General features: G+C 44.7%; 1 protein-coding gene across 4 annotated transcripts in view; it reads left to right on the top strand.

Moving 5' to 3' along the window:
- FAM135B (family with sequence similarity 135 member B) overlaps nucleotides 1-27,251 on the top strand; it is a 1,878,784-nt gene that overhangs the window by 1,261,583 nt on the left and 589,950 nt on the right. For all 4 annotated transcript variants that reach the window (XM_069621672.1, XM_069621675.1, XM_069621673.1 and 1 more), the window contains one exon: nucleotides 19,659-19,729. In XM_069621672.1, the coding sequence (XP_069477773.1) occupies nucleotides 19,659-19,729 (71 nt within the window). The remainder of the gene's footprint in view (nucleotides 1-19,658; nucleotides 19,730-27,251) is intronic.

The following is a 27,251-nucleotide window of genomic DNA, read 5'->3' as shown; positions in this document are numbered from 1 at the left end:
TATATTTTAATAGGTAACAACAATCACCAATGGGGTGACAGAGCACTAGGAATCAAGTAATGAGCACTAAAAGAATGCAGCAAAGAAAAGAATACTTTTGGGCTGGTTTGGAACGGATAGCACTATGGTTAGAGGTTCCCCTTGCAACACCCCTCAACCCATCAATAGGCAATTTGAATAGATGTGAGGAGAGAGCAGGTACTCAGGAATAAGACAGATCAAACAGAATATCACTCCCACCTTCCCCCTTTAAACAAGAGAAAACGGAATTGACTTTTCAACTTTGAAACTGGCTGAGCAAAACCACCAAATGTGGTCAAAAATGCTTAAATTATTATACATTTCTATGGGAGCAACTTTGAACAGATGCCAGCAAACACAAGCAATGGTTTAATCAAAAGAAAACATTTGAAATCTCAAAGGCCAAGTGGGAAATTATTTAAATGCAATTCACACTTGTAAACTTTTTCAACGGGGAAATTTGCAGCAAACTTTTATTTATGCGGTTTCTGATATAAGGGGTCAATTGCTTTTTACCACTGGGGTTCTCGAGATAGCCAAGGATATTAGGTACACGTGGGAGTTGAAATTTTGCTTCTATCTTAAAAACTGAGGGATTTATAGAGGTTTTATTGAGAGGTGTTTTTTCGAAAATAAATACAGGAATTTGAATAAGAACTTCAGTTTAGAATCAGAAAATATGGCTTATGCGTTTAAGCTAGGCAACCAAGTCAGGACAAAGTAAGCTCTGAGACTGATTCATGACTTCAGTAACAGATCCCCATCATCTTCCACGGCGGCACCAGTCTAAACACTCAAAGTGGGATTTATAGATCAGAGTTACACAAACAAGATGACTATGAAAATGGCGCTTTAGCAACTAGACAGAATAATATAGCACTAAAGATTTCGACACTATTACTGGTTATGGAAGTAAGGATAGTTCAAAGATTAGAGTGGAACAAGATAATACAAGGTATACAATAGTTCTCTAGCATCCTATTAATACTCACAATCCACTGGGATTTAAGATTTTTGACAGTCATGGTTCGGGTAAATGGATTGGGTCTATCAAAGAAGGACAGCACATCAGGCGCGGGACTGGTTCAGCTAGGCCAGTCACCGGAGATGCACAGGATCTGCCCTTCTTTTTTCTGGGTATTTCAAATCAGCAGGATAGTGAGTTCATCAGGCAAGCCTTATGGTAGCAAGCCAGATAGATTCAGGATGCTAGTTCAGGATGCTTTCCCACATCACAGCGCTACACTGGTTTGTGACAATAACTTTGAGGATTGAGGCCTTGCTGAAAATGGTCCAGCTACTGCTTGGCAAGATTCTTGGCATCTGGATCTGGAAGGATGTTAAAGGCTGTATATTGAATGCTGGGACAAAGTGCTTCGCTGGAATCAGAAGAGTCAGTGAATCTATGGGCCTCATTACGAGGTTGGCGTTAAGGCAAAAACGATGCCGGTATGGTAATACCGGCATAGTTTACCGCTCCATTGTATTCCGACCCGCAAACCCGGTATTAGCTGCACCCTAAATAATGGTGCCGCTGATAGCGGCATAGACGCGTACACGCGCGCCTTTATGGAGCAAATACTGCCATGCTGGTAATAGGGGGAAATCCCAACCCACGCAGACATGCAAATACCGGCATCGCGAGGCCGGTAATCACAGGCTGCACGATGCCGGCCATACAGGCATCGCGGACCACCCACAAACAGCAATCAGGATACAAGGCAACTGCCACAGGTGCACACAATCCCCACAGGTGGAGTTAATGGAGGCTGGGCCAGTATAAAATGAGCACATCCACACAACACATCCCTTCCAACACCAAAATGCTATCACTAGCTGTTGCAATCATGGCGCTGGAGAACATGCCCATACTGCTACAACTACAGCAACAACAGCAACAACAACAACTACAGCAGCAACAACAGGCAGCACAGAGGAGTCGCAGGAGGAGAAGGAGGGTGAGACCGGCCCAGCAATTACCACCAGCGCAGGCAGCAGTGCCTCGTAGGCAACCACCAATCCCTCGCACCAGACCCAGCCCTTTCAACCTAACCCCTGAGCAAATCCACACCCTGTACCGGTTGGACCGTGACACCATCACCACCATAGTGGACATGATACAAAACGACATTGCCAGCCTCATTGAAATACGCACTGCCATCCCCCACTACTAAAGGTGGTGTCTGTGCTACACTTCCTGGCCACAGTCACCTACCAACACACAGTGGGCCAGCTGCATGGCATTTCACAGCCACTATTTTCACGCATGTTGAACCAAGTGCTGGATGCCCTCCTGAAGTACGCAAGCAGCCGCATATCCCTGCCACGGACTGCCCAGGAGAAAGCAGACACCAAAGTAGGCTTCCATGCACTGGCAGGCATGCCCAATTGTGTCGGTGCACTCGACTGCACCCATGTGCAATTGGTAGTCTCCCATGCCATAGAGGCGGTGTACCGCAATCGCAAGTAATACCACTCCATCAACGTGCAAATGGTATGTGACTCCAGCAAGATCATCACACATTGCTGTGCCCGATTTCCTGGATCAATGCATGATGCCATGGTACTGCGTAACTCCACGCTACCCCATCACATGGAGCGACATGCTGGACCACGTGCCTGGCTGCTTGGTGAGTCGCACAACCGTCCCATGGCAGTGCTTCGGGGCACTGATGTGTGGGGATGCATAAGGGGGAGTAAGGGGGGAATACTGCACCTGGGTGGGAAATGTGGGGAATACTGCACCTGAGTGGGAAAGGGGGGGGGAGATACTGCACCTGGGTGGCAATAGCTGGTGATTGGAGAATGCATGCAGAGCTAAACACTCCTGTCCTGAACCATTCAAATGGAAAATGACACATCACTGGGCCACAAAACACAAATAATGCATATCGATGTCAACAAGTAAGAGGCACAACCAGGCCACCATGGTGATTGCAAGCAATGCATGAATGAACAGGATGGCAACTGTGGCAACGTGGTCAGTGTGACCATGCATAGTGGAGAATGAACAGCATGTATTGGGTGCTAAACATTGTTGCAATAGCACTGCACATCTGCCTCAGCATGCATGATTACACCCTGCATCATCTATTGAACGCCATCCAGACTACCACAACTCATGACAGTATAGATTGCATCTAGGTAACATCTTTGCATGCGTACAGGGACATGTGCATGCCCACATCAAATAGCTGCTGCCATGACTGTGCTCGCAGAAGGTGGCAGTTCAGAGTGACACACGCCTAGTTGTGTCTGCTTGCAGGTGATGGAGGATATCCCTTGAGGCCGTGGTTACTCACCCCTGTGTGGAACCCGCAGAACAGCCATGAGGAGGAATACAATCGGGTGCACACGCGTACCCGTGTTGTGATTGAGCAGACCTTTGGCCTGTTGAAGGCGTGGTTACACTGCCTCAGCAGGTCTGGTGGGGCACTCCTATACAGGCCTGAGAAGGTGGCAAAGATCACCATGGCCTGTGTTATGCTGCACAACATGTGTGTCCGGAGGAATGTACCACTACCACCTGACATTGACATGCATGGGCTGGGTGAGGATGAAGGGGATGGAGATGGAGGTGAAGGAGCCCTCCTGCCAGTATGTGAAGCACAGGATGGCCATGATGTACGCCAAGCACTATTCCACGAACACTTCTGAAATGCAGGGACCATGAAAGTCATGTGCCAGTGACACACTGGCTGCATGTAGACATGCACACTTGTTTTGTTTGAAGTTTGCCACTGTACACCATCACACATGCACAAAATGAAGCATGTCCCGCCATTGATTTTCTTGCACACAACGGGTGCATTTTTCAGACACGTAATAATGTAAACATTCCCCTCACCACCCACAGTGAACTCCCTCACCCACCCTACAAACCCCAAAAATACCCCAGTGAACTCCCTCACCCACCCTACAGACCCCAAAATACCCCAGTGAACTCCCTCACCCACCCTACAAACCCCAAAAATACCCCAGTGAACTCCCTCACCCACCCTACAAACCTCAAATGGCCCCAAATGTACACCAAAGATTGTTCCCTTGACCAACGTCCATTTGTCCAACGGCATTGTCTGGCCACTCTACTTCTTCGCCTTTTTGGGATCCGGGGGTGGCAAGTCCAAGCGCTGTGCACTCCTCTGGGTCATCCGCACAGGGCTTGAGGAGGCTGAGGTTGAAGGGGTCGTAGCAATGGACGTGTCAGTGGCCGGTCCCATGCCTGCTCCAAGGTGTGGGCGCTGCATTTGAGGCAGGTTGGACATCAGGTCTTGCGTAACTTCCCCCAGACACTCCCTCATGGCAGTTGTGGACGCCTCAATGGCAGCAGTGTTAGCAGCGATGGCTGTAGCGATGGCCCTCATGGAGTCCTTCCCATTGGCAATATGTTGCCGCAGTAGGTCTAGCATTGACTCCTGTCGTGCCTCCACCATCGACAGGCGAGCCTCAAAGGAGTCGTTGGTAGCGGGAGTGCTGGTGGCCGGGGTGGTGGTACTCGGGGTGGTGGTAGCCAGGGTGGTGGATGGCGCTTGCATGGGGCCCACGTCCACGGAACTGTCCTCCTCGAAGGGCATATGTAGGACTCTCCGAGGTCAGAGTCGTGGAGGCAGGGATCGACGCTGCTGTTGGCCTCTTTATGGGGGGGTGGTAATGCGGTTTGGGGTGGGTGTGATGGACACGACTGTGTCACCCTCGGTGTCCACATCAGCATACGCAACGTCCGTGGTGGTTGGCGGTGCAGGAACAAAACACCTCCCACCGTTGTGGGTGGCTGCTGCTGGACTCCATGTGTGTGGCCCACACTGGCTGCAGGTGTTTCCTGCTGGGTTTCTGCCCTGTCTGGCACACTGCCTGTTGGTCTGGGCAGTTTCTCAGGCAGGGGGGTGGGGGTGGTGGTGGCCCTTGTCCCTTGCCGTGATGTAGATGCCCTTGCTCCCCTGTCCTGCCTGCCATCTTCCTCATTGGTGCCTTGGGGATAGAAGAGATGCAGGTCATCAGTGATGGTGTCACATGGCAGCGATATTCTATAGCGCTGTGATATGTTCATACATTCATGGGGGCAAAACCACGCGCCCATAGCGGGACCCGCTAAGGGACCTCGGAATAGCGAGCAAAGGGATTACCGGCACCGTTGTCCTTAACGGTGCCCGGTATCCCTTTGCGCCCTACTCGCAATGAGGGCCATTGATTCCATGAAAACAGAACTTGAAATGATTGCCTGGGATGACCTAGTTGAGTCCGCAGAGGGCAAGAGCACAAAGACATTTTGGGAATTGGTATCCCATGGTCCCATGCATTGTCGCAAGGCTGGTGGTCTTGACACGACTGTTCTGGATAGCTTGTGGGTGAAACATTTTAATTCACGATGCTCTAATCCAACTGGTTGAGCACGAAATGAGATTGCAGTCATTATTGAGGATGGTATGATTACTAATGGTCCAGGGAACAAGAACTTAGTTTTAACTCTTTTTTCTTATGACATGCTTATCACACTGTCTTGGAAAACAGCAATTATTCATCCCATCTTCAAAAAAAGATCGCACGACCTTCCAGCCTCCTCATCTCATCTCATTATTGGAAATCTCCACTGGCTTGCTTTATGGTATAACCCGAGCGCTGGCCTGTCTCAGTCTATTCTCAAATCAATAATGGCTATGTGGCTACATTAATTATCTGGCTGCAACATGTTAGAATTTACCAAGGGAAAATAAGTGCCCATTTGCTTTCACCGAACCGGCCATGATCAACCTAGCTATTGCAAACCAATTAAAGTCCAGTTTGGTAGCCTATGATCAGGATGAACGATCAAGTATGGAACTGAAAGTACCCTTTAATCGGGCCCACTTAGTCATTTCATCTTGCTTTCTGCAAAATGATTTGTTGTGGGCCAATCATTTCTCAGAAAACCATCTCATTACAAAAGTATGTTTTAATTAATTGTTTACTCCTAAGAGCAGTAACAGCCCTATGGTCACATAATTCTTGTGATATGAATTGTCTGACCCAAAAAAGGATCTGTTATCCTTCACTTTTCGAAGTTGCCAGCCACCATTATTGTTTTTATTGTGGGCAGACTCCCCACGTGCAGCCTTGGGTTTGTTAACTTCTTAAGGAAAGCACTGTACATAAGAATCCACTCTGAAATATGGTACATTGTTTTGTTATCCGGTGCTTGAGGACTTGCCACCTTCATCTTTTTATTCTGATTGTTTATGTTAAAGTCCACATTTTATTTTCACTGAAACAGGAGCAGGCACCATTCTGTATTGGCAAACTCCTCCAGTACACTTCACTGCTGCCCTCTTTAATTCTCTTTCAGAAAACAGCTTCATATATTTTTATTTTCTTGTTTGATTAACCTTATTATTTTCCTTTAGCTTTTGTCATTTGATATTTACCAAAGTGATTTTCCACTTCTACTCTCTTGAATCAGCCAGAGCAAAGACATCACCTTGATTGTGGTATGCGTTCTACAAGTACATTTAACATTACATAACATCATAACATGACATAACATAGAATAACATAATTAAAAAAGAATACATTCAAAAGCATTCCTGGCCCTCAAAAGACGCTTGTATTATTAAGCCCAACATTCCATCTGCTCAACATTCCATGACATTTCAGACTTTACCTTCTTCCACCACATGCTTGACACTCTGATAATGTTGACCTGGTTTGGGAAAGTCTTACAATTACCAATACCTGATTTTCACTATCGTCCAGATCTGTTATCATGCCAATCAGATATTGACTACTGGATTGCGACTTAGTCGCCGTGACTAAACACCTCATCCTCAATCCTGGGAAAATGGAAATCCTAGTCTGTGGGAAAATAGCGTTCCTTCCCAACCTATTCTCTGGCCTCAATCCCTAGGCCCCCAAAGGCAACCTCCACCTCAGTGAAAAACCTCAGATGCACACCAGAGATGAGTTATTCCTCTCCCAACACATCAATTCCATATCAAGAACCTGTTTCTTCCATCTATGCATCCTTGACCTATCCTCACTATTTCAACACCATCATCTTCATCATCCTCTCCTCCTTTGACTATGCAAACGGCCTTCACCTCGGCGCGCCAGTGTTTCAGTTAAGGAAACTGCAAAGAATACTAAATACTGTGGCCCGCTCATTAACCTACCTCCCAGTGAATACATCATCCCTACACTAGGAGTTCTCCATTGGCTCCCTATTGGTCGACACTCTACCTTTAAAGCAATGTGCATCACTCACCGGGCCATCCACAATTCCTTCAAAACAAATTCACTCGCTACCACCCCTCAAGGACACTCAGATCTGGTTCAGCATCTATCTTAGTTGTCCCACATTACAAATCCAAAAGACTGAGTGGGTACTCCTTCTCGGTCCAAGCGCTGATCATCTAGAACTCCTTACCCCTGCACATCCTCAATATTAACAATCACTTGGCATTCAGAAAAGCCATCATAACTTGACTCTTCCCCCACTCCTCTTGTACTCTATACTGTCGATAGGCGCACAGAAATACTGACCCAAAAACAACAACACTCCAATCCCCCAATACCCCACGGATGCCGGTCCTATTGGCAGCGGCACACCGTGACAAACTCTCATCCTCCTCCCACACCCCCTCACTGACAGATGATCGTATATCACCCCCCCATCCCTCCAGACCCCATTACCACTGCTCAGACTTTGGTTCCAGGAAGACCACGAATTGCGAGACCAGCCAATCGCATTCGACCAAGAGAAATGACATTGAAGCCGAACTCCATCCAAGCTTACGGTATGTATAACTTGCACCACGTCTGTGGACACAGGTCACAGGCATGACCACCCATCCATGCACCCTAGAATGCAGCTATGGATATGTATTCTGGTCTAGCAGCTCACAGAGCTGCCCACACTGAAACACTTGACGTACCTCAACACCTTTGTGACAACCTATGACACATTTCGGTCTGGCTGGGCACACATCGAATCTCTGGCACTAACACTCTATCCTAAACCACCAACAGCACCCACTCATGTGCCTGACCTCCAGGCCGGTTACTGGAGCCTAGCCAGCCCACTTCAATCCTAACCTGGCAAAATGCGTACATGCATCTTTTAATGTAACTCTTAGAACCTTCCACACATGGTCTGCGGTCACCGAGGACATTCCAACCACAAAGCACAGAGAGGCCATATAAAAAGGGAAAGGGTGTTATATAAATGACAAATACAATATAATAGACCCTCTGCATCATTCACAAGGCTTTCTGGGGCCTGAGTCTGCACTACATCCAACTCTCTCTCCTTAAATACCTCCCTGCTAGAGGTGTTCAATCCAACTCTATGCAGATTAGATGTGTTTCCAAGCAGAGAGTGGTGGGTATATCTCTCTCCTCCTCAGGTGCCTCCCTCTGGAATGACCTCACTACCCCTCTCACACTTGAGCCGGATATCGTTAAGTTCCAGAAGATACTCAAGACCCTCCATTTCTATTACTCGTTTCCTCTCTCCCTCCCATGCTAATGTGCCCCTCGGCCTCTTTCTGACTGGCTACCTGATTACTTCTGATTATAACAGGGCACCAGGCCTCCTCAACCAGTCTACCCCTGCACCTGGTCTCCCCTGACCCCCACCCACTAAGCTGCACTTGCCCCTCTGGCTCCCTCCCCGTCACTAGCCTGGCTGGGTGTGCACCCTTTTGAGCCCTTCCAGTCCCGTCGCTTGCACAGCTGGTACAAAATGTTCAATATGCACATGTTCCGTTCTAATCACTTCCTGCACTTTATTGGGACACAATTAAGGCACTCAAATCAAAATCACAACTTTAGCGACTGTACCAAATCAAAGTGGACGTAATGCGGATACGAGTATGAAGGAATGCCATTGATATACTTAGCAAATACAAGCAAATATGTGTGAGAACAAGTTGTTTTTGTCACAGCCCCATTACATTTCTTTTGTGATTGTGACAGATCTTTATGAGCAATCATACATTTGCAATTTGGTCGATTATTTTCTGCCAGTCAATGCATAGTATACGTTTGGGCTTGTCATGCATACAACTAACATATACCACGTGCCATTTCATCAGTGTCCTTTCTCTGTTGTGTGACCTCCATGATACATCAAAAGTGTGTTTCTGCTTCACGTCATGGCACTGCTCAAAGAAAGAGCGCCACGCTTGGAACATGAAAAGGACAGCTGATCCCATTTTCATCTGAAACAATGCTGTCTGTCGCCGCCAAGGGACTGCCCTTTACTGAAATGTGAGCTATGCTAGGAGTGCTCATGAATGCAGAGTTTCACTATTCAGTGTGGGAGTGAAACGACAGCAAACACCTGGCCAGTTATTCGAAGTGGGATCTACAATTTCAAGCATCAACTTTCTCATTAGTATTAATGAGGGATATCCTTAAAACTCATCGGGATTCTGACCCTTGAGGCTGAGATTAGGACAACTCTGCATTTCAACATTTCTTTGTAGAGACTGTGACACTAAAACAATATTTGCACGAGGCAGTCTATGAGCTACATCTGCATCTATGAGAATGACACTTATAATAGTTCTTAATAGGTCCACTATAATATGCTTGTTTTCGCAATGCCAAGAGTAGAAGCATTTTGTCTTCTGGTGTTCATGGAAACTGGTACATTGCTGTGGACAGCAATAGAAAAGGCTGTGTTGACTACTGGCCATTGGCCCACATGTTGGCAATTTCAAAATAATGCAAACAATGGCTCCTGGCGATGTTAGCAAAACAAAAGAGATGATGGCTGGAAGGTTCAGAATTCATCTTAACCTCTAGCATCCCTCTAGGCAACCCTCCAGACCAGTGTTCCATGCCTGCCAAGACATTATAGAAAACAGAATGTTCATATGCAAATCAGGCTTCATCCCACCCCAGAAGGGACAGTTGGTCACATCCCTTCTGCATGAGACCACAAGCATCCCCAGACATGTTTTTGGCTAGCTATATTTCATTTTCATATGGATTACGCAATGCTTGGTGAATAAAACGAATCTAAAATCAGCAAACAATTCTAAAATATTGTTGTTGGTAAGTGCAAGCCTGTTGCCTGACACTCAAACATCCAACATTTTCAGATGTTGTAAATTCTTCATGTTGCTCACAGAGGAGACTTGCACCTTTTGATATGCCGTACCATGCATTTCTATTATAATACATATGAAATGGCGGGGTTGGGGAAGGGGCGAGGCAGGAGGGGCCATCAAGCATTTTGGCAGCTGGCCGGAGGAGCTATTTGCCCTTTGGGAACCCTAAATTAAGCTAGACAGTAAGCTGAATACAGTGCTCTGCAAGCAAAGCTGAAAACACCACTTCAATTAATTAAGTGGTTTGGAGAACTCCTCCATTAGAGGGATCTTTTGAGTGACCATTCATTTCAGCCATCTTGGATTTGGAGTGTAATAAATAATACAACATTAAAGCACAGGAAATGACATTGCCATGTGGCAAACAAATAGATTGTCATTAGTAAGGGGTGAGCTAGGTTTGCTTGCTCTTCTTTCAGTTAGAGGTTGCATAGGAGTGATTTAAGACGCCTGCTAGTAGATCCTAACTTAATGGATTATATTTTGTCCTAGTTATCTGTCGTGGAGGGACAGCTTGTCGTGATTGAAGGAGTTCACCTTCAAACTGCTGATGCTGAAAATGTAAGCCCAATTTTTCGATGAGCGGGTTAAATTGGCTGAGAGGCCGACTGCCCAACCTGTGCCTGTGGGAAGTGGGATATGGCCTTGCTGGGAGTCCTGCTGATCTTGTTGCTGAAACCTTCCTCCAAGACCCATTATTGGTGGCTGTCAGAACATCACTGTACGGAGGGATGAGCAAGAAGTCTCATAGAAGAGCCACAGTTCTGAGCCTGGGAATGGGAGCGTGCTGCAGAGACACTTTACAAAGTTGCAAGTGCCTAAGGCTTTCCAGAAAGGACCTGAAGACACAAATCTTCAAAGACCATCTCACCAACTACTTATTGCTGCACTCAATCCTATGTGCAGTTCAATCCCCTCATCTGTCCCTGATACCCATCCATTCTCCGCTGCTAGCCCTACATCCTATCTGTAAAACCATGGGTAGGTCCCGTCTGTACAGCACTCTGCTGCTTCCCATCCAGTGATGTCCTTTATAAAACACATACATACATGTATGAATACAAACAGGTGAGAATAAAAAATAAAAATAAAACCTTTGGAATATAACCAGTTGGAGGACAGCGAGAAGCATTTGAGTCTGTCGAGACAGATAGGGCCTCACAGGCACTCCTAGTGGTTTTGACCCTTCTGAGATATGTTCTTGTAATTCTCGGGCAGAACACCACATGGCAATTTAGAGGGTATCTGGTCTTGTGGCGCCCTAACTTGGCCACTGCATGACTTATGTGCCACTCTGTTCTCCACACTCAGTATTTGACATTTGTCATGATTCTTCTGGGAGACCGAGAGAAATGCAAGGCAACGATCCCACACCTTGGATCCCATCTCCTGAATGTGACTTTCCAACAATTCCCCTTCTTTTTTCTTCACTGCAGGGGTATGCGGAGAGCTTGGAAAATGTGAAATGACAACACTCCACTTTAATTTCTATTCAAAAGAAGCTTTACAATAGTATACTTCAACAAGTCATATCCAGTAATTGATTTGTATGTTTGGAAAAAGGAAAGAACTGCATCATACTATTCTACTTGCACTATTGAAAAGGGGACAGCTCCATGTACAGAATATATGTCCATACATACATTGCAAAAGTGCATCATATGTTGGTATAGTTCACAAAAACAGAAGCTCTCCACTTACATTGCAAAAGTGCATCATATCTTTTTTATAGCTCTCCACGTCCAAGGCTCCCATTTCACTGAGGAATGTTGAATTCATACAAGAATTCAGAATCCACCCAACAATGAATTCTCTGAATGCATTTTGAGAGAGCACGTTTATCAGGTGGCAACCCTCCACCAGATAGTAGGTCAGGAGAAGACTATCCAACCTCTTGGAAGTGCCTTTGGGTAAAACCTTGGAATGTGACCCACAGGTGAAATCTTAGGTCCATTTCAGAGACAAAGTCACAACTTAATATTGGAGAGATGAACTGGAATATTCAACCCAAACAGGGTCCACTGGTCTAATACATGTTTGCCTATGTCCCGCTCTGGAGAACCAGGTTGTCACTTAGGGTGGCAACGCATTACAAATTCGATGATAACTGTGAAAACAGTGGTATTTGTCAAATACAGAAGTTTCCACCAACCGTCTGATTCAAGCTTGGATGCCCCAAATGATGAGCCATGCTGACACCTAATTCTCATGTAATAGTAATGAATAGTAATTTAGCATTTATATAGCGCTATAACGCTGCTTATTATTACCCACGGTGTGTGATGCTCATTTATCGAACTCAGAAGGATGAAAGGCTGAGTTTGGTCCTGCCAGAATCAAACTTGCGGCAGCAGGCTCTACAGAGATGTCAAAGCGAGCGCTTTACCCGCTGTGCTGTCAGACCAGCTAAAATAGTAGATTATTTCTTTAAAATATGGCTAGTTTATAACAGCTGCATCAATTGAGGGGTCGGTTCTGAGCGTAGATATTGATCTGCCACCCTTATTTCAACCGAACCCTTTGTGTACAAGATTGATGGACAGGGACCCTCCTTGTAATTCATACCTCACGCCAATAGTCCTACTTTCTGCCTATAATGGAGCTAGAGCGATGTTATCCGCATCCAGATGAATGATGCCCACAACATGTCTGAATGATTCTCACCGTGATCACACCTGCTGTTATATGAATGTGGATGAATTTGATCTCTGACCATGGGCCAAATAATATTATCCAGAAACCACAGGTTCATTAAACATGTATGGCAATTGACCTTTTTCCAGATTATTGAGTTGGAAGAATTCACCAACTTCATGGAATGGCTTTTTCTTGCTGTATGCTTCCGCCTTTGCTGATTGGGCCGTCACTAGGGGGGAGGAGGGCGGGCAGAGGGGGCAAAGTACCCCAGGCCTCGCGCCTGGGAGGGGCCTTGCGCCACCCACCCCTTGCGTGAGTGTACCTCAGCACAGATTGAGGGAACACCCATCTCTAGTTATCATGGACAGTCGGTGATTTGGCTCATCGTCTATTGTGCATGTAACCATCTGTTATGGATGTTTGCATGGGCAACAGATCTCTGATTGGACAGCTGGGGAGGAAAGCCTAACGTGTCACCATCCACAGACATCCAGGCTGTGTCCTATTGGTGCTACCTGACAGGTGGGCGGTGAGAGACATTTCCCAGCTGGCCAATCAGCAGTTGCATCTTGGACTGACACTGGTGCCTGGAATGGGGCAACTGATTTCTGTTACCATGCAGGTAGGAAAGGACTGTGACATGGTCGGGATGACCCTCGTAGGGCCGGCGCCTCAGCTGCTGGCTGTCCATCAGGTGCCTGTCAGATTCACAGTTGCAGCCTGTGGCTTCATGTGGAGGGACCCTGCTGCTGTGTCACGAGGATGAGGAGACACAGCAGAAGGAGCTGACGAACAAATGCAAGGTAAAGAAAGGACGCCCTGGAAAGAGCTTCTACATGCCTTTCACAGAAGTAAGTGCCTGTTGGCATTTGCGAGCGAATGGATGAATAGGACTCAGCTGCAGGAAGGGCGACTCAACAGTGAATTCCCTGGGCCGCATTGCCGGGTGCACACAGTATTGAGCTGCCATGCATACCATATTCAGAATATGTGCCTGGAGGAGAGGGCATGCATACTGCGATGGATGTTGCCACACAGGTTACACGTTTTTCAGACGGTGGATCTGTCATGGAAAAAATGAAATGGGTTCATGCGTTTTAAATCCAGTTAAGATTTGAAACACGGTCATCCGGTTTCCACAACACATACTCACCAGTGGACCACATCGAGATACTCTTGAAATTGCCTGGAAGGGATGTTTCACTCCAAATTATTGAGTTCAAACGATGCATGCCTTTCATACTCTGCCAGCAAAGTTACAAGAAAATATCCTCTCTTTAACCATTATTTATTTGTTTATTTGCATTTTTAAAGCGCTCACACAGCTCAGGGGCATCGAGGCGCTGTTATAGGAATATGTCTTAGTTGCATATTTATAACGTGCTTAATAGCCAGAGCTTTCTAAGCGCGGATCGAACCTGTGTTGCTTCGTGTTGTCTTGTTTCCAAGGCGAGCACGTTGCCGCTGAGCTATCCTCCCTGGAATCTTATTTTTCTGTTGTTGGGGATTCAGTTTCTGAATGGCAAAAGCTTATTAGCCACGTGCATTTAATGCATTTGGAAAGGTCAACTGAATGAACTTTGAATATTTCACATTGTTATGTCCACCTCTGTTAACATTTCAGGGGAAAATGGTAGCATGATTGAAATCTACCACCACCGTGTTAAAGTGCTGTACCAGCTGCCGTGGCACTGAGTTGCCACAATAATATTAAACTCCAGTGAGAGTCACAGTGCTCGGAGGACCGCATGTGGTCATAATTGACGTGAATATTTAAGCCTTTCCCGCTCAAACATTCACCAGCCACCACTGAACATCATCAACCTGTCACTGTGCATGCTGTGGGCTTTAACACGTACACAGGAGGAGGCGCTACTTAATGCTGGCATCATACACCAAACTCTGTCATGCCATTCTATATATATTTATGCATATGATACAAAACTTAGTCTGGCATAAATCTTTCGTCAGTAGAGAAACACGGCTTTGCGGTAGTTGATTTGCAGGCATAATAATAAACCACGTTCAGGTTCCTCCACACATAAACTCAAGGGGAGATCTCACTTCTCCTGTGCGCGTTGCCGCCGCTGGCCCGGGGCAAAACATGGTAAGGTGGCCTCACCAAATATTTTGCCCGTGTCCTCACCACACCTGGTGACAGCCCTGTTTGCTGACATCCCCCTTTCCTACTTGTGATGCGTGATGATGGCATACATGTATGTTGTCATGTTAAATCAGCCACCTCACCTTCTTTTGCACTTTCAAGCAATGTGATAGTTAGCCCCCTGGACCAAATGGCTAATAACTAAATCCTTTCCCCTAGCTTCAATTTTCAAAGGCTTTGCTTCCATTTTCAATGTAGAGTATTCACAGACGGATCCACTGTTGCGGCACATGTTCTGTAGGGTTATATAACATGTATCTAGTTATTTAAGCCAGATGTTCTGATCTGATATTGCCTGTTCTGTTCAGTGTGTTGATATAAACTATAAAAACATAGGGGATTAGCCACCCAATGTTTTTTCTACTAATGATGTCTCATCCCCGGAATACAGTATAGTTTCAAATGTGGGAATCAACCTGTTTTATGGAATGGCCTTTTCTCTCCAGTCAAATACATCAAGGACATGTATTTGCTTTTCTGAATATAACCTTCGCATTTTCCGAGGCGTGAGATGACATCTAGAACGTTTCTTGTACAGAATTGCAGTCACAGAATGTGGCTAGTTCTGGTACATCTCATAGGACCACATCCATTGCTACTTTTGTTCACAGTGATCTCCTCTGGACTCACTTTGCCATTCATGTTCAGTGCCAGGAATACAAAAGAAACTCGAATATTTAAGGTCTGTATTCTTGTGATCTTGGAGATATACCCAACAAGAACAGATTGTTCCCAGTGATATTAACAATTCCCATGACCGTTTTTGGGTTATGCAACAGTATTGGTCAAGCTGTCCCTTTACTCACCCTGGGTGGGGTCAAAGTGCCCCTATGATATGTTGGCTAGCTGTATAGGCGAGCGATTCCATTACATGTACACGGAATGGCGAGGATAAGGATTCTTCAGGAGGTCAGGAGATTACTGAGCCTTAGAGATTCCTTCTAATATGGACTTAAAATGATTCAAATGTAATCTTCCAAATCTTGACCTAAAGTCACTTCTTATCTGTTTATTTATTTTTCTATTATAGGGTTTTGCCCCATTATAGATAGGTGATGCCTGATATAATGCACCTTGACCGATTTTCAACAGCAGTTGAGCATTCTGGAGGCGTAGTGCTACGAAAGATACTTAGTGGTCAACACAGTGAAACTGAATATCCTACCCATTGCGTCTACAAACTGCATGCATGTTTCCCAAATTCGATTGTCATGTCCTGGCCCAGGAATGTCTACTTTGGGATTCACACAATGCAGAATTGATCATGATCATGGCAAGCACACTTATCACATGATCATGTAAAGACACCAACTCCAGTTTCGAGTACATTTCATAAACAGACTGGCAAGAAATGTTGAATGGTGGTGTGTCATGCACAATTTTGGGCACGGGTGAAATTTGTGTTAAATGGTACTTGCACACTTAGCAATTGTAGAAGGTACTTTAAAGACATGTTTACTAGGTTTCCCCTGGTGTATTCATTGGCAGCATTCCTAAGCGAACACTATTTAGTTGGACTGACCTTATTTAAAGTTAGACTGTCTGCTTACGTACATGTTTACATTTTTAAAACAAAGTTGAAAAATAGGAGCCTAATTGTGTGGCATTATCACTCCCAACACCGGTTTGAACATCAAGCACAAAAGATGACATCACTGTGAGTCAGGCGATTGATGAGAGAGAGCATTGTGTAGGCTAGGCAGCTAAGAAGAACAAACAAAGGAGAAATGCTTAAAATCCCTCACTCTGTATGCCTCTTTCCCCGGTCATAGGCATACTAATTGAAAACAATAGGTGGTGCCGTGAGTACTATCCCAATGCTAGATCTGGTTTGTCAATTTGATTTAGACATACTCCAACCATTCATCTACCTACGTATGATGCCTCTTAGTAGAATGATAAACATTTCTGAAGTGATAGTGACAAAATCAGAACTTGTTCATTTAGTCAATGTGACAGATGCCCTTAATGAGGTTTTATTAAGGCGTGTACTAACAATGTGGTGTGATTCTTAAAGTTTTGTTGTTATTGTGAAACAGACAGTCATTGGTTGTAACACAAGAAGCATATCTGCTAAAAAAAGTGGTTTGGGGATGTGGCACTAGGACTGTCCCTCTCTCTCTCTCAAATCCCTGGGGATTCCCAGCCTAGTCCAGGCATCCATAGCCCTGGTTAGTTTCTACAACATGGTAATCCCTACTATTTATTCACTAACTTGCTCGAAGTAGGAGTCCCTGAGACACTGGCTGTCTATCTCCCCTAGGGACTTCCTACCTACTTCTACGCTACCAAAGATGTTATTTCCAGAGGGTGGTGCATGTGTGCCTCCTGATCCTATCATCCCCTTTCTATTTATTCTCCTTCCCTCTCTCTCTTCCATCCAACCAACTCCACCCACCTTAAATTCTTTCCACAATTCCCATTGATGCCAGTACTCTGTCTTCCTATCACTCTTTTCTCCTTTCTCTACCTTCTCCAAACTGCTAAGGTTTTTCCTACTCCACTCTTTCTACGCCTACATCCTTTACACTCTTTCTACGCCTACATCCTTTACACTCTTTCTACGCCCACATCCTTTACACTCTTTCTACGCCCACATCCTTTACACTCTTTCTACGCCCACATCCTTTACACTCTTTCTACGCCTACATCCTTTACACTCTTTCTACGCCTACATCCTTTACACTCTTTCTACACCTACATACTTTATTATTGCCAATATCACTCTAACCACTGCAACCAAGGCCTCTACTACCACTGGCCCTCTAGTACGACTGTGCTATCTTAATACTATAACTAGTACCAATGTCACTTTACTATTAATACATGTTCTCTACTACTAAACAGGTTTTTGTCACTTCTATGCCCTCTTTACTACCATCATCTACCTGCCACTACTATATACTCTGACCTTCTATCCATGAAACTCAGTGATATGGTGCTTTCCTCACCCCTCCACTATACCCACTCTCACTTCTCTCACCCCGTCCACTTTCATAATGCACCCTGCTTCTTACACCCTAAGTCTGCACCCCTCTGTGTTGGCCTCACTCTCTCCTAACACTCACTGCTTTGCACACTAACTACTACAGTCACTGCTCTACTACTACCTTCTCACTATTGTATCTTGCTCTCTTGTTCTCACCTCCTATGCTCTCATCCCCACTTCCTGAAATACACTAGACAACAATGATACCACTCTCTCTCAAATACCTCACCTCTGCCAATTCTGCCTATCCACCATTCGTCCCAGCTCGAACATCCTTCCTCTTCCTGGTCCTTTGGCCCCTCTCAAACTCAACCTGTAAACTCACCCATGCAACCCCACACTCTGCCCCTGCTGCCATTTGTTTTTCTAGTGCAGGGCTGTGTGTGCAATGACTACCTCATCTCCCCAATGGTTACAATGCTCAGCTGATTTCCTGCACCAATTGGCGCCTGTCTTTTCCCCCAAAAGGAGGGCTGCACAAGCTGTTAGACTTTTAAACCCCTCTAGCCCCTCCCCTTTTTTCAACAGGGTTTTACAAAAACCATCTTGTGTTTCGCTATCATGATCTGGGCTAGAGATCTATTTTCTGCATTGCTAGTGACATTTCTGCTCTGCTGGGCTGTTGGCCTTTGTTGGGACACCGTGATGCTTCACATTCTGCTTCAATGGCTGCAGTTCTGGGATGCAGGTTGTTGGACGCGGTCTGGATTTTCATTGGCTGCTGAGAAGGAGATTCTGGGACTTTTGGTTCTGAGAAAAATCAAAAGTGAACTGTAGCGAGCAACTGTACAGGGAGGTATTGAGATGTAATAACACGTGACATCAGTGTTGTCATAATTGGTACTTTAAGGGAATTTTTGAGGGATCAGTGACCCCCCCAACTCCGACTTTGCATACCTGAGGCAGGGCGTATTTTGAGTTTTGTTTGAGAAAGCCTCCTGCTGCAGGCTGAGAAGAGTTACCCCCCCCCCATTGGCAGCATACAAAAGTACAAAGGATTCAATATGTCTTTTGATTGCTTACTTGGTGTAGTGATTAAAGCATATAGCTCCCTCAAAAAGTATATGACACAGAATGTGGGCTTAGCAGACGAAAATGTAATTAGCCTGTTCTGTTTCAAGAGGTACATTTTTTGAAGGGTTGACTGACGTGGACCTTGTTAGGGTTGTGGCGCTGGCACTAATGTGATTGCATTATGGAAAGAGCATTTTCACATGTGCACAGGCCCAACAAGCCCTGATTTTAATTTAACTATTTTATGACGACCAGATTTGAAATTCGAAAGGATTTTAACCATACAATCATGTGTATTTACATTACCAATCTATCTTTTCCCCAACCATTTGTATGGCCTCCACATTGTTCAGGCTTGCATTGTTTCAGATTTCTGCAAACAAATCGCTCAAATTCAATGAAACTCCACACTTACAACAATCCACTTTGTTCTATAGAAGCTGAGGCTTGCAGGTTCCATCTTCAGAATTCAATAATGAGGCCAGGATGCATTGTCAAGTTCCATTAACAGCTAACAAGTTCCATAGCCCCCGGATGAAATGAAGCGTTGATGTGTTTCCATTTCCACATGATGTAAAAATGTGAATGCAATTTGTGCTTTGCAGCTATGTATTACTGACATAGCAAACACTTTCCTGGGGATAGATTGCGGCTTGTTTGATGTCCTTGTCAAGACACTGTGTTCATTCATGAGTCAATCTTGGAAGCAATGAGTGTAGATCATTGACGCTTGCTCTGTTCGCAGGTAGAAGAGGCACTGAGTGAAGTTGATTTCCAGCTGAAGCTGGACCTCCATTTTACAGACAGCGAGCAACAGTGAGTACACGTGTGCATGTCCTATAGCACTGACTGGCTGTACGATTGTTCTTATAAAATGATGGGTCCACAGGTGGCAGAACTATCATGGAAGAGTCTTAATGGCCCTTAAAGGAAGCTCTTATTGACGGACTCTAGCTATGAAGGGCATTGTCAAATTAAATATTGCATTGCATATTCCTGCATAACATGTATCTGTTTATGTAGCAACATTTACCCAGAAGTTTTTGAGGGACAGCAATCCAAAAGTTCACAGATCTGTAAGTTAATCTGTTAGGGAATGTTTACTCTTTGTAGCAACTTTCCTTCCATGTCGATGGACCATCAAACGGGTTGCATTTGATTGTGTACTCTGTACTGACTTTGTCCATGGAAGTGAAACAACCAGCTTCATTCCACTGCACTTTTGCTCATTGTTATGGGAAAGCTGACCAGTCCGTAGGTTGGAAACTGTGTTTCCCTTTTCTTTTTGTTATCTATTTGTATCACTTGTATCATTGCACAATGAATCCTACAATGCAGTGTACTTGTATTTCTTTTGTATGACCCTACAATACACTCAAAGCAATTTTTTGGTTACTTTAGATGTGCCTAAAGACTAACTGGTGGCAGCAGTTACTTTTTGATAACTTGTACTGTACTTAGCTTTACCGTTTTTACCGTGTATGGCTACTAACAGTGGCTAGTGTTCCAAAATGTCCGTGCTACACAATGGGCCTCATTACGAGTTTAGAGGTAGCCATGCCGTCATTACCGGCATGGCTACCTCCAAACTCGTGTCCGGGTCCCAAAAAAATGGAATTACCAGGCCATTCCGACTTTTTTGGGCCCGGTAATTCCCATTTTCGGGACCAGACACGGGACGTCCCCATTCCCATTTGAGCCCATATAGGGCTCAATGGGATTGGGGAGAATGATAACAACAGACCCGTTAATGACGGGTCAGTTGTTAGCATCCTGGTCTGCTCACGGGTGTTGGTATGCACATCTGGCCAGACCAGACATGCATACTGCCACCCGCGAGCAAACTCGTAATATGGCGGCCCGGTATGAACGGTGCCGGTACCTTACCAGCACCGTTCATACGGCGGCCACGAGGGTCGTAATGAGGCCCAATGTTTTGTTTGTTCCTTTGCCATCTTGTCCTGTTACCTTCATCCTGCCTTGTGGGCTAGTGCAGGGCCAAGTGAGTTTGCTCCCAGGAAGTTGGTTGGGACTGTCTGTATGTCTAGGGAAAAGGCATGTCTTGGGAGGATAGCTCAGGGGCAACATGCTCCCCTTGGAAGCAAGACCACAAGGAGCATCACGGGTTTGATCCCCGGGTCCGTGCTTAGAAACCTCTGGGTATTAAGCGCGTTATAAATAACCAATCATATCATATCATATCATGAGTTTCACCATCTGTGGTTCTGATTGGAACACTGCTGGGGTGTGTCTGAGGGGCAGATCTTCCATTGGGTGGGTTGAGTTTCATGATCAATTTAGTTTCCGGATAGGAAGAGGAGACCTGCAGCCATTACCCAGAGATATTGTAAGGAGCCAAGTATCCTGCACAGCTGAGAAGACATTGGAAGACCATTGAATCCATCCTAAGAAGCCCTGGCAACCAACTTTTGATGCAATCCCAGTAGAGCCTTGTGTGGCTGGTGATCTTTAAAAGTCCTTTGGTGTAACTTTACCGATGTCTGCTCAGTACCTAGCCATCCAATGTCTTTGGAAACATTCCTGGAACCATCCTGTGGACTGAGCAAATCCAGTTTGGGCTACCACAGTAGAAGCATTATGGTTTGGCAAGACACTTTAGGGGCCACCATATTGTTCTAAGAGGATCGCACCTGGGAAATGCTGACATTGCAGCCTTAACACGACCCGAGATAGATGGCTGAATCTGACCGCATCAGCTGCGTGCCTTCCGTTGGCTGTGCATCTGTGACTTTCATCAAAACTGGTTTTCCCATGTCTGTCGCATGCCTAGATGAGTGCTGCATTGGTATGAGTTGCCTTTATCAACAGAAACAGGTTGCATAAGCTTCTGAATCCAACATGACCTTTCTTGCACCCGCCACTCCTGGGTTGTGGTGACCAGAACCAATGTTGGAAAAACCAACATCTGACGACTCCCTGATGACCTGCCAAGTCTGAAGACAAACCAGAGTACTGGGAGGGAGTTACAGAAGTACTTATCTGCACCCCTATTTCCACATGTAAAAGTTCTGAATACTTTTGACACTTGTTTTATCTGTTAGGCTTCGGCAAAATATGTTGCCGTAAGCCCTCTGAAAGCTGGGAACAGGTTAATTCACTATAATACATCATATTCTGACTTTTGTAACATTTTGCCCATCCATAAGACCCTCTTCCTAACTTTTCCCAGCTTCCAAAACATCTTGAAACTTTGTGAACTTTTAGGGCCCCAGTCAATTTAGAGTTGTACTTTTCAAGTTAGGGTTGTTATTGTGGGCTGCCATTGCAATTTCTAATCACTACCCTTACTTTCAGTATTGTGTGGTGCAGGGATTGTGATTGTTTTGCCCTGGCCAAGATGGTTGTGTGCTCTAGCACCTTGAAGCATCTTCTTTGTGCTAGATGGAAGTACCAGTAATTTATCACAGACCAAATAATCGTAAAGACCAAAGGAAGAGGGTAACATACTGCTTTAATCTCAATGAAAGACAGTAGAGAGAAATCCAGCTATCAAGTAGATGCTCACTCACACTTAGGTCTGCTTGTACAGAGTTCTGATACTTTCACATATGTCATCTATGATGTCATCCGAGGTGGCATTTCATAAAAGCCTAACACCAGGAGGGATTGGATTAGGGAAACATGTCTACTTATAGAATTATGTAAGTGCTAATATCTCATTGGCTGCCTGTTATCTGTAGGACTCACCTTGAGCTACTTCAACGTAGGTCACATACTGTTTATAGCAGAGAATATGGCACTGTGCTAATAATTGCAACATTGTATATAAAAATGGATGTCGGGTCTGTTGATTGTTAGGCAACCCTTTCCAACCTTGCACTGTCGGCTTGTCTTAGCAGCACATGAACAGAACGAAAACATAGGTGTTCCAGCTCCATCAACTTGTTCTTTGTTTTTCCAATTAGTCCATCATATGTCATCAACCTAATCCTAGCCAAGTTTTATCGTTTATATTTGACCTCATAGTCTGCTCACTGTTCTGGGTCATACGAGGGAGTGTGAGCACACCACTATCGTAACTCTAAGCTCTGATGAATAGCCATTGTTTTGAGTTTATCATCACATTTTAGGAGACCACGATTTTGTCCATTTCAGCCACTCAATTACTGCTATTTGATTTTATTGAACAGGGTGCCATTACCCCTTCTGGCCTTTAGAGACTTGCTCACTCCACCTTACACATCGTTTTGCCTTCGTGGTTGTCCAATACTTGGCATAAGCAAATGTCCGTGCTGTCATACTCTTAGCAGAAATATGTATTTCGCACACAGTCTGTTCATTCGACTCCCCATGTCACTTGCACCCACCTCTTGAAATAGCTTCTTTGATTTCAGGCCGAATTACTCTCTTATTCTGCACATGTAGACAGCTTCTTCGTTAATTCCTCAATTTTCAATCCTAGGTTTGCATTTTGAGGATAGCTGGATTGATTCTTTAACACAGGGTGTCGTCCATTTTCTTCAAAAAGCTGTCCTGAATGTTATATATGCACCTCTTTTTAGCAAGATTCTATATGCTTTATCTACATTGCGTTACAGTGTATGTACAGTTATTGGTGAACAAGTTACTTCCTTATCTTACTCTCACAATAGCTTCATCTTTTGGTACATGTTTCTCTTAATGTTTCTGTTACAACATCAGTCTTGAGGTTTTTCATATTGTTTCAGTTTAGGCTTATATATCTTCTTCATGACATCATATTACTGTCATCAACCTTTTCTTTAGAGTTCATCCATGATTCCCGTAGCCGCATTCTAGCACTTCGGCAAAGGACATCATCTTTCTTTTTAACTTCTTTCCATTGCCTCAACGTGAGGGTATCATCTGAATGGCTGTCTGTGTGCATATCGTCTTTCGTACAATTGATGCATATGGACATGTCACATAAACTCGTGCACAAATTCCCAATTACAGCTCCTTGTCTGCTACCCCAATAGGATGGTGGTGAAGGTGAGCGGACTAGAGAAGAGGCATCCACCTGCTCCTCTACAGTTGTATATATGTATTTTATTATGAGAGTTGTGTGATAGTATTAGATGTTAGTAGCCATATTTCATAGTGTGTTCTTTGGCCATAAATACATATAGCACTTTTATAATTACTTGTCCATCTTTTTTATTTCCAAAGAGCTTGTGAAACTGAAAAACTGTTTAACAAGCTCCTACTGCCTATGTTAAAGGAACCTGTGCAGGATTGGCATAGATAACTCTCCCTTGCTGGTATTTATCTTGTGTTCTCTTTTTTCTCAGATAATTATCACAAATTGTGTCTTAGTACTACCACAATTAGTTATCTTTATCGTCTTGGTCTAATTGCCTATTTCCTGACATAGTCCGGTGGCCCTGTTGTTTTGGAATGTCTGAAACATGGCGGGAAATGTACACTTATCCCACGTAGATAGGCCCATCCATTGTGTTATCACCAAGTCCCACTAGAGGGCCAGCGTGTAAGGAAAAAGGGAAACTAAAGTAGTGTACTATGTCAGGTGAGCACCCTTTGAAACTGTTATCTAATGGCATGTGCGGGAATTGGTGATCGCAACATGAATATGTTTGCTTAATAATTTAAACATCAGAGCACATGGAGGTGGCTGAACATTATGAAATGAAATGTTTTTCATTAACACAAATAGTACCTGCTTAATATAAGATGTGTATTACATTCTCAAGGGGCAAAAACACACTCTACTCTTTAAGAGATGGAAATCAAGTGGTCACGAATGGTGGGTACAGGAGATGCATTTTGGTCTGGAATGATGTTTCTCTTTATAGATTAAGGAGACTTTAGGATTGATGTAAAAAGAAAACTGCCAACTAGTAAGAGTTCAGGAATTGTATAGAAATCTAATTTCATGATCAAGTATGGCTGACTAAGTCTCAGTTGTGCATTTACCAGTGATAAATTAAGGTATTTAGTAGGACTGGTGATTGTAATGGTGAACAGGGCCCACTTAAGCCGGCCCCATGACCATGATAATATCCACTGATGGAAGAATGTGGTTCACTACTGGTGACATGGGTAATGGCATTCTTTCTTAGTACACTTGGGATTAATGGATGAGGACCTTAAAAAAGAAAACAGACACACAATAAAAAAATTAAAAAAATAATAAACAGATTGTATACAATGACAATTATGAAACCGATTCAGAGCAGATGTTATGTTTAAAGTGTCCTAAATGTACACAGCTGTCAGTACTGTGTGAATCCAAATAATATGCAATCTAATGTCACCTTCATGCATTTACGATTTAGAATGCCCATCTCAGATCATAATACTGTGCTGCAGCACTTTGAAGGGTATTTTGTGGTAGATGGAATTCCAATAATGGTCACAAATCAAATTATATGACATAAGTCATTTATAACGTGCCTGTACACAGGTGTTTCTAGGCGCGACAAGAACAGGGAGGGAATACAGAAGGTGGACAAGACAAACATTCTTACTAGGCCTTGTGTCATTCAGATCATGCAAGCGTGAGAACAAGAAGTGAAAGGGGAATAAAAGGGGAGAAGTGCAAGGGAGAAGGGAGGGGAAAACAGGGCAGCAATGTTTGAGTATGTGCAGCCAGGGCAGCGTGGCTCTGGGTGGTGCAAGGAGAACAAGGGACTGTACGGTTACAGTTACAGCCCCTAAGTGCATGGCAGGCACTGAGGCAGTGCAAATGGTGACTGATCAAGAAAGAGCCTGGTACCCATTGAGACTCTGAGGGTAGCCAAGCAACAAGTCGTTACAGCTGACAGATAGGTCAGGTAGGTCAGCAGGGAAGGGAGAGAGAGAAAGCTGAGGAGAAGAGAAACGTTGTGAGCTGGTTTTGGAACTTCAGGTGGTCCGGATCAAGTTTATAAATAACCAGAAAGACTCAAGGAATATGGCGAAGTACTATTTTATTATCAATTCAATAAAGTAGGGAGACCTGACTCAAGTGGGACTTATCCATGTGCACTTGCACAGCAACTTGATTACATAGAGTTCCTATACCCCAATATGCATCATCTATGACATCATTCTACGTGGCAAAATACAAAACCTATCAAGGGAAGGAATTGGTGAAGGGAACAGATCTACTTATAGAACATATAAGGATCAGTGCATCATTGGCTACCCCTTATCTGTAGGCACACCTTGAACTACCTCTAAACACATATAGTATTCATTATAATGGACATAACAGTGGATTGGCTCATGCAACATTGAACGTTTGGTCATCCCCCAGCACCACTGATTGGTTGGCATTCTATCCCAACCTTGAACTTTTTGCTCCTTAGCAGCACATATGAGAAACGAAACCTAGGTGTTTGAATCCCGTCAGACTACTCCCCATGTTCCCATTTAGTCTATCATCTGTCATCAGTAGGCCATCAGCCAAAGTCGTCTGTTTGCAGTTGAACTTGTTGCTGCTCACTGTCCTGGAACATTTAAGGGAGCGTGAGAACACCACTTGATAACTTTAACTTTAGTTTCATGTTACTCTTAGTGCTTCAGTTACATTGGGCCTCATTATGAGGCAGGCGGCCACGGAATGAACGGTGCCGGTAAGGGAATGGCACCATTAATTCCGAGCCGCCCTATTACGAGGTCTGTAGTGGGTCCTGCTCCAGAATGCCTGGTCAGACCAGGCGTCCTTAGCGGGACCCGCTAGCAGACCAGGATGCTAACAACACGCCTGTTATTGACTGACCCGATGTTAGCATCCTCCCCATTCCCATTGGTCCCTACGGGGGCTGAAATTGGAATGGGGATGTACCGGGTACGGGTCCCGAGAATGAGAATTACCGGGTCTGCCAAAGTCGGCATTGGCCCGGTAATTCCCTATTCCTGGAACCCGGACCCGGTACCCAGCTACCTCCATACTCGTAATGAGGCCCATTGTTACTTAATATTTTTATATTATTTCAACATAGGTTCATATATCTTCTTCATGACAGCACGTTATCCTTGTCAGATTTCACTTTAACATCCATCCATGATATTCAATTATACATTCTGACATCTTGGCAAGCGACATCCTTCCATGTAGCTTTCTTCCATGCAACATCCTTGCACAGTTTCAGTGTGAGGGTACATTCTGTTGGCTGTCAGAGTGCATACCATCTCTCATGCACTTGATGCAGTATAGGAACGATGCAGGGGTCCCATCTATGGCTTTTCTTCGACTGTTCCAATATGACGGCGGCTGGACCTGGCAAGACAACGTTTATCTGCTCTGCTACAATACTTATATTTTATTGCATTCACAGTCAAACATAGAAGTATTTGACAGTTGGACCCACAGAATACTTTTGCTCAGCGGCACTAACACGTAACTTAGATGTGC

This window comes from Ambystoma mexicanum, chromosome 5q, assembly GCF_040938575.1.
Source record: "Ambystoma mexicanum isolate Mex_15411 chromosome 5q, UKY_AmexF1_1, whole genome shotgun sequence".
Lineage (NCBI taxonomy): Eukaryota > Metazoa > Chordata > Amphibia > Caudata > Ambystomatidae > Ambystoma > Ambystoma mexicanum.
This window is presented reverse-complemented; position numbering and strand designations above follow the sequence as displayed.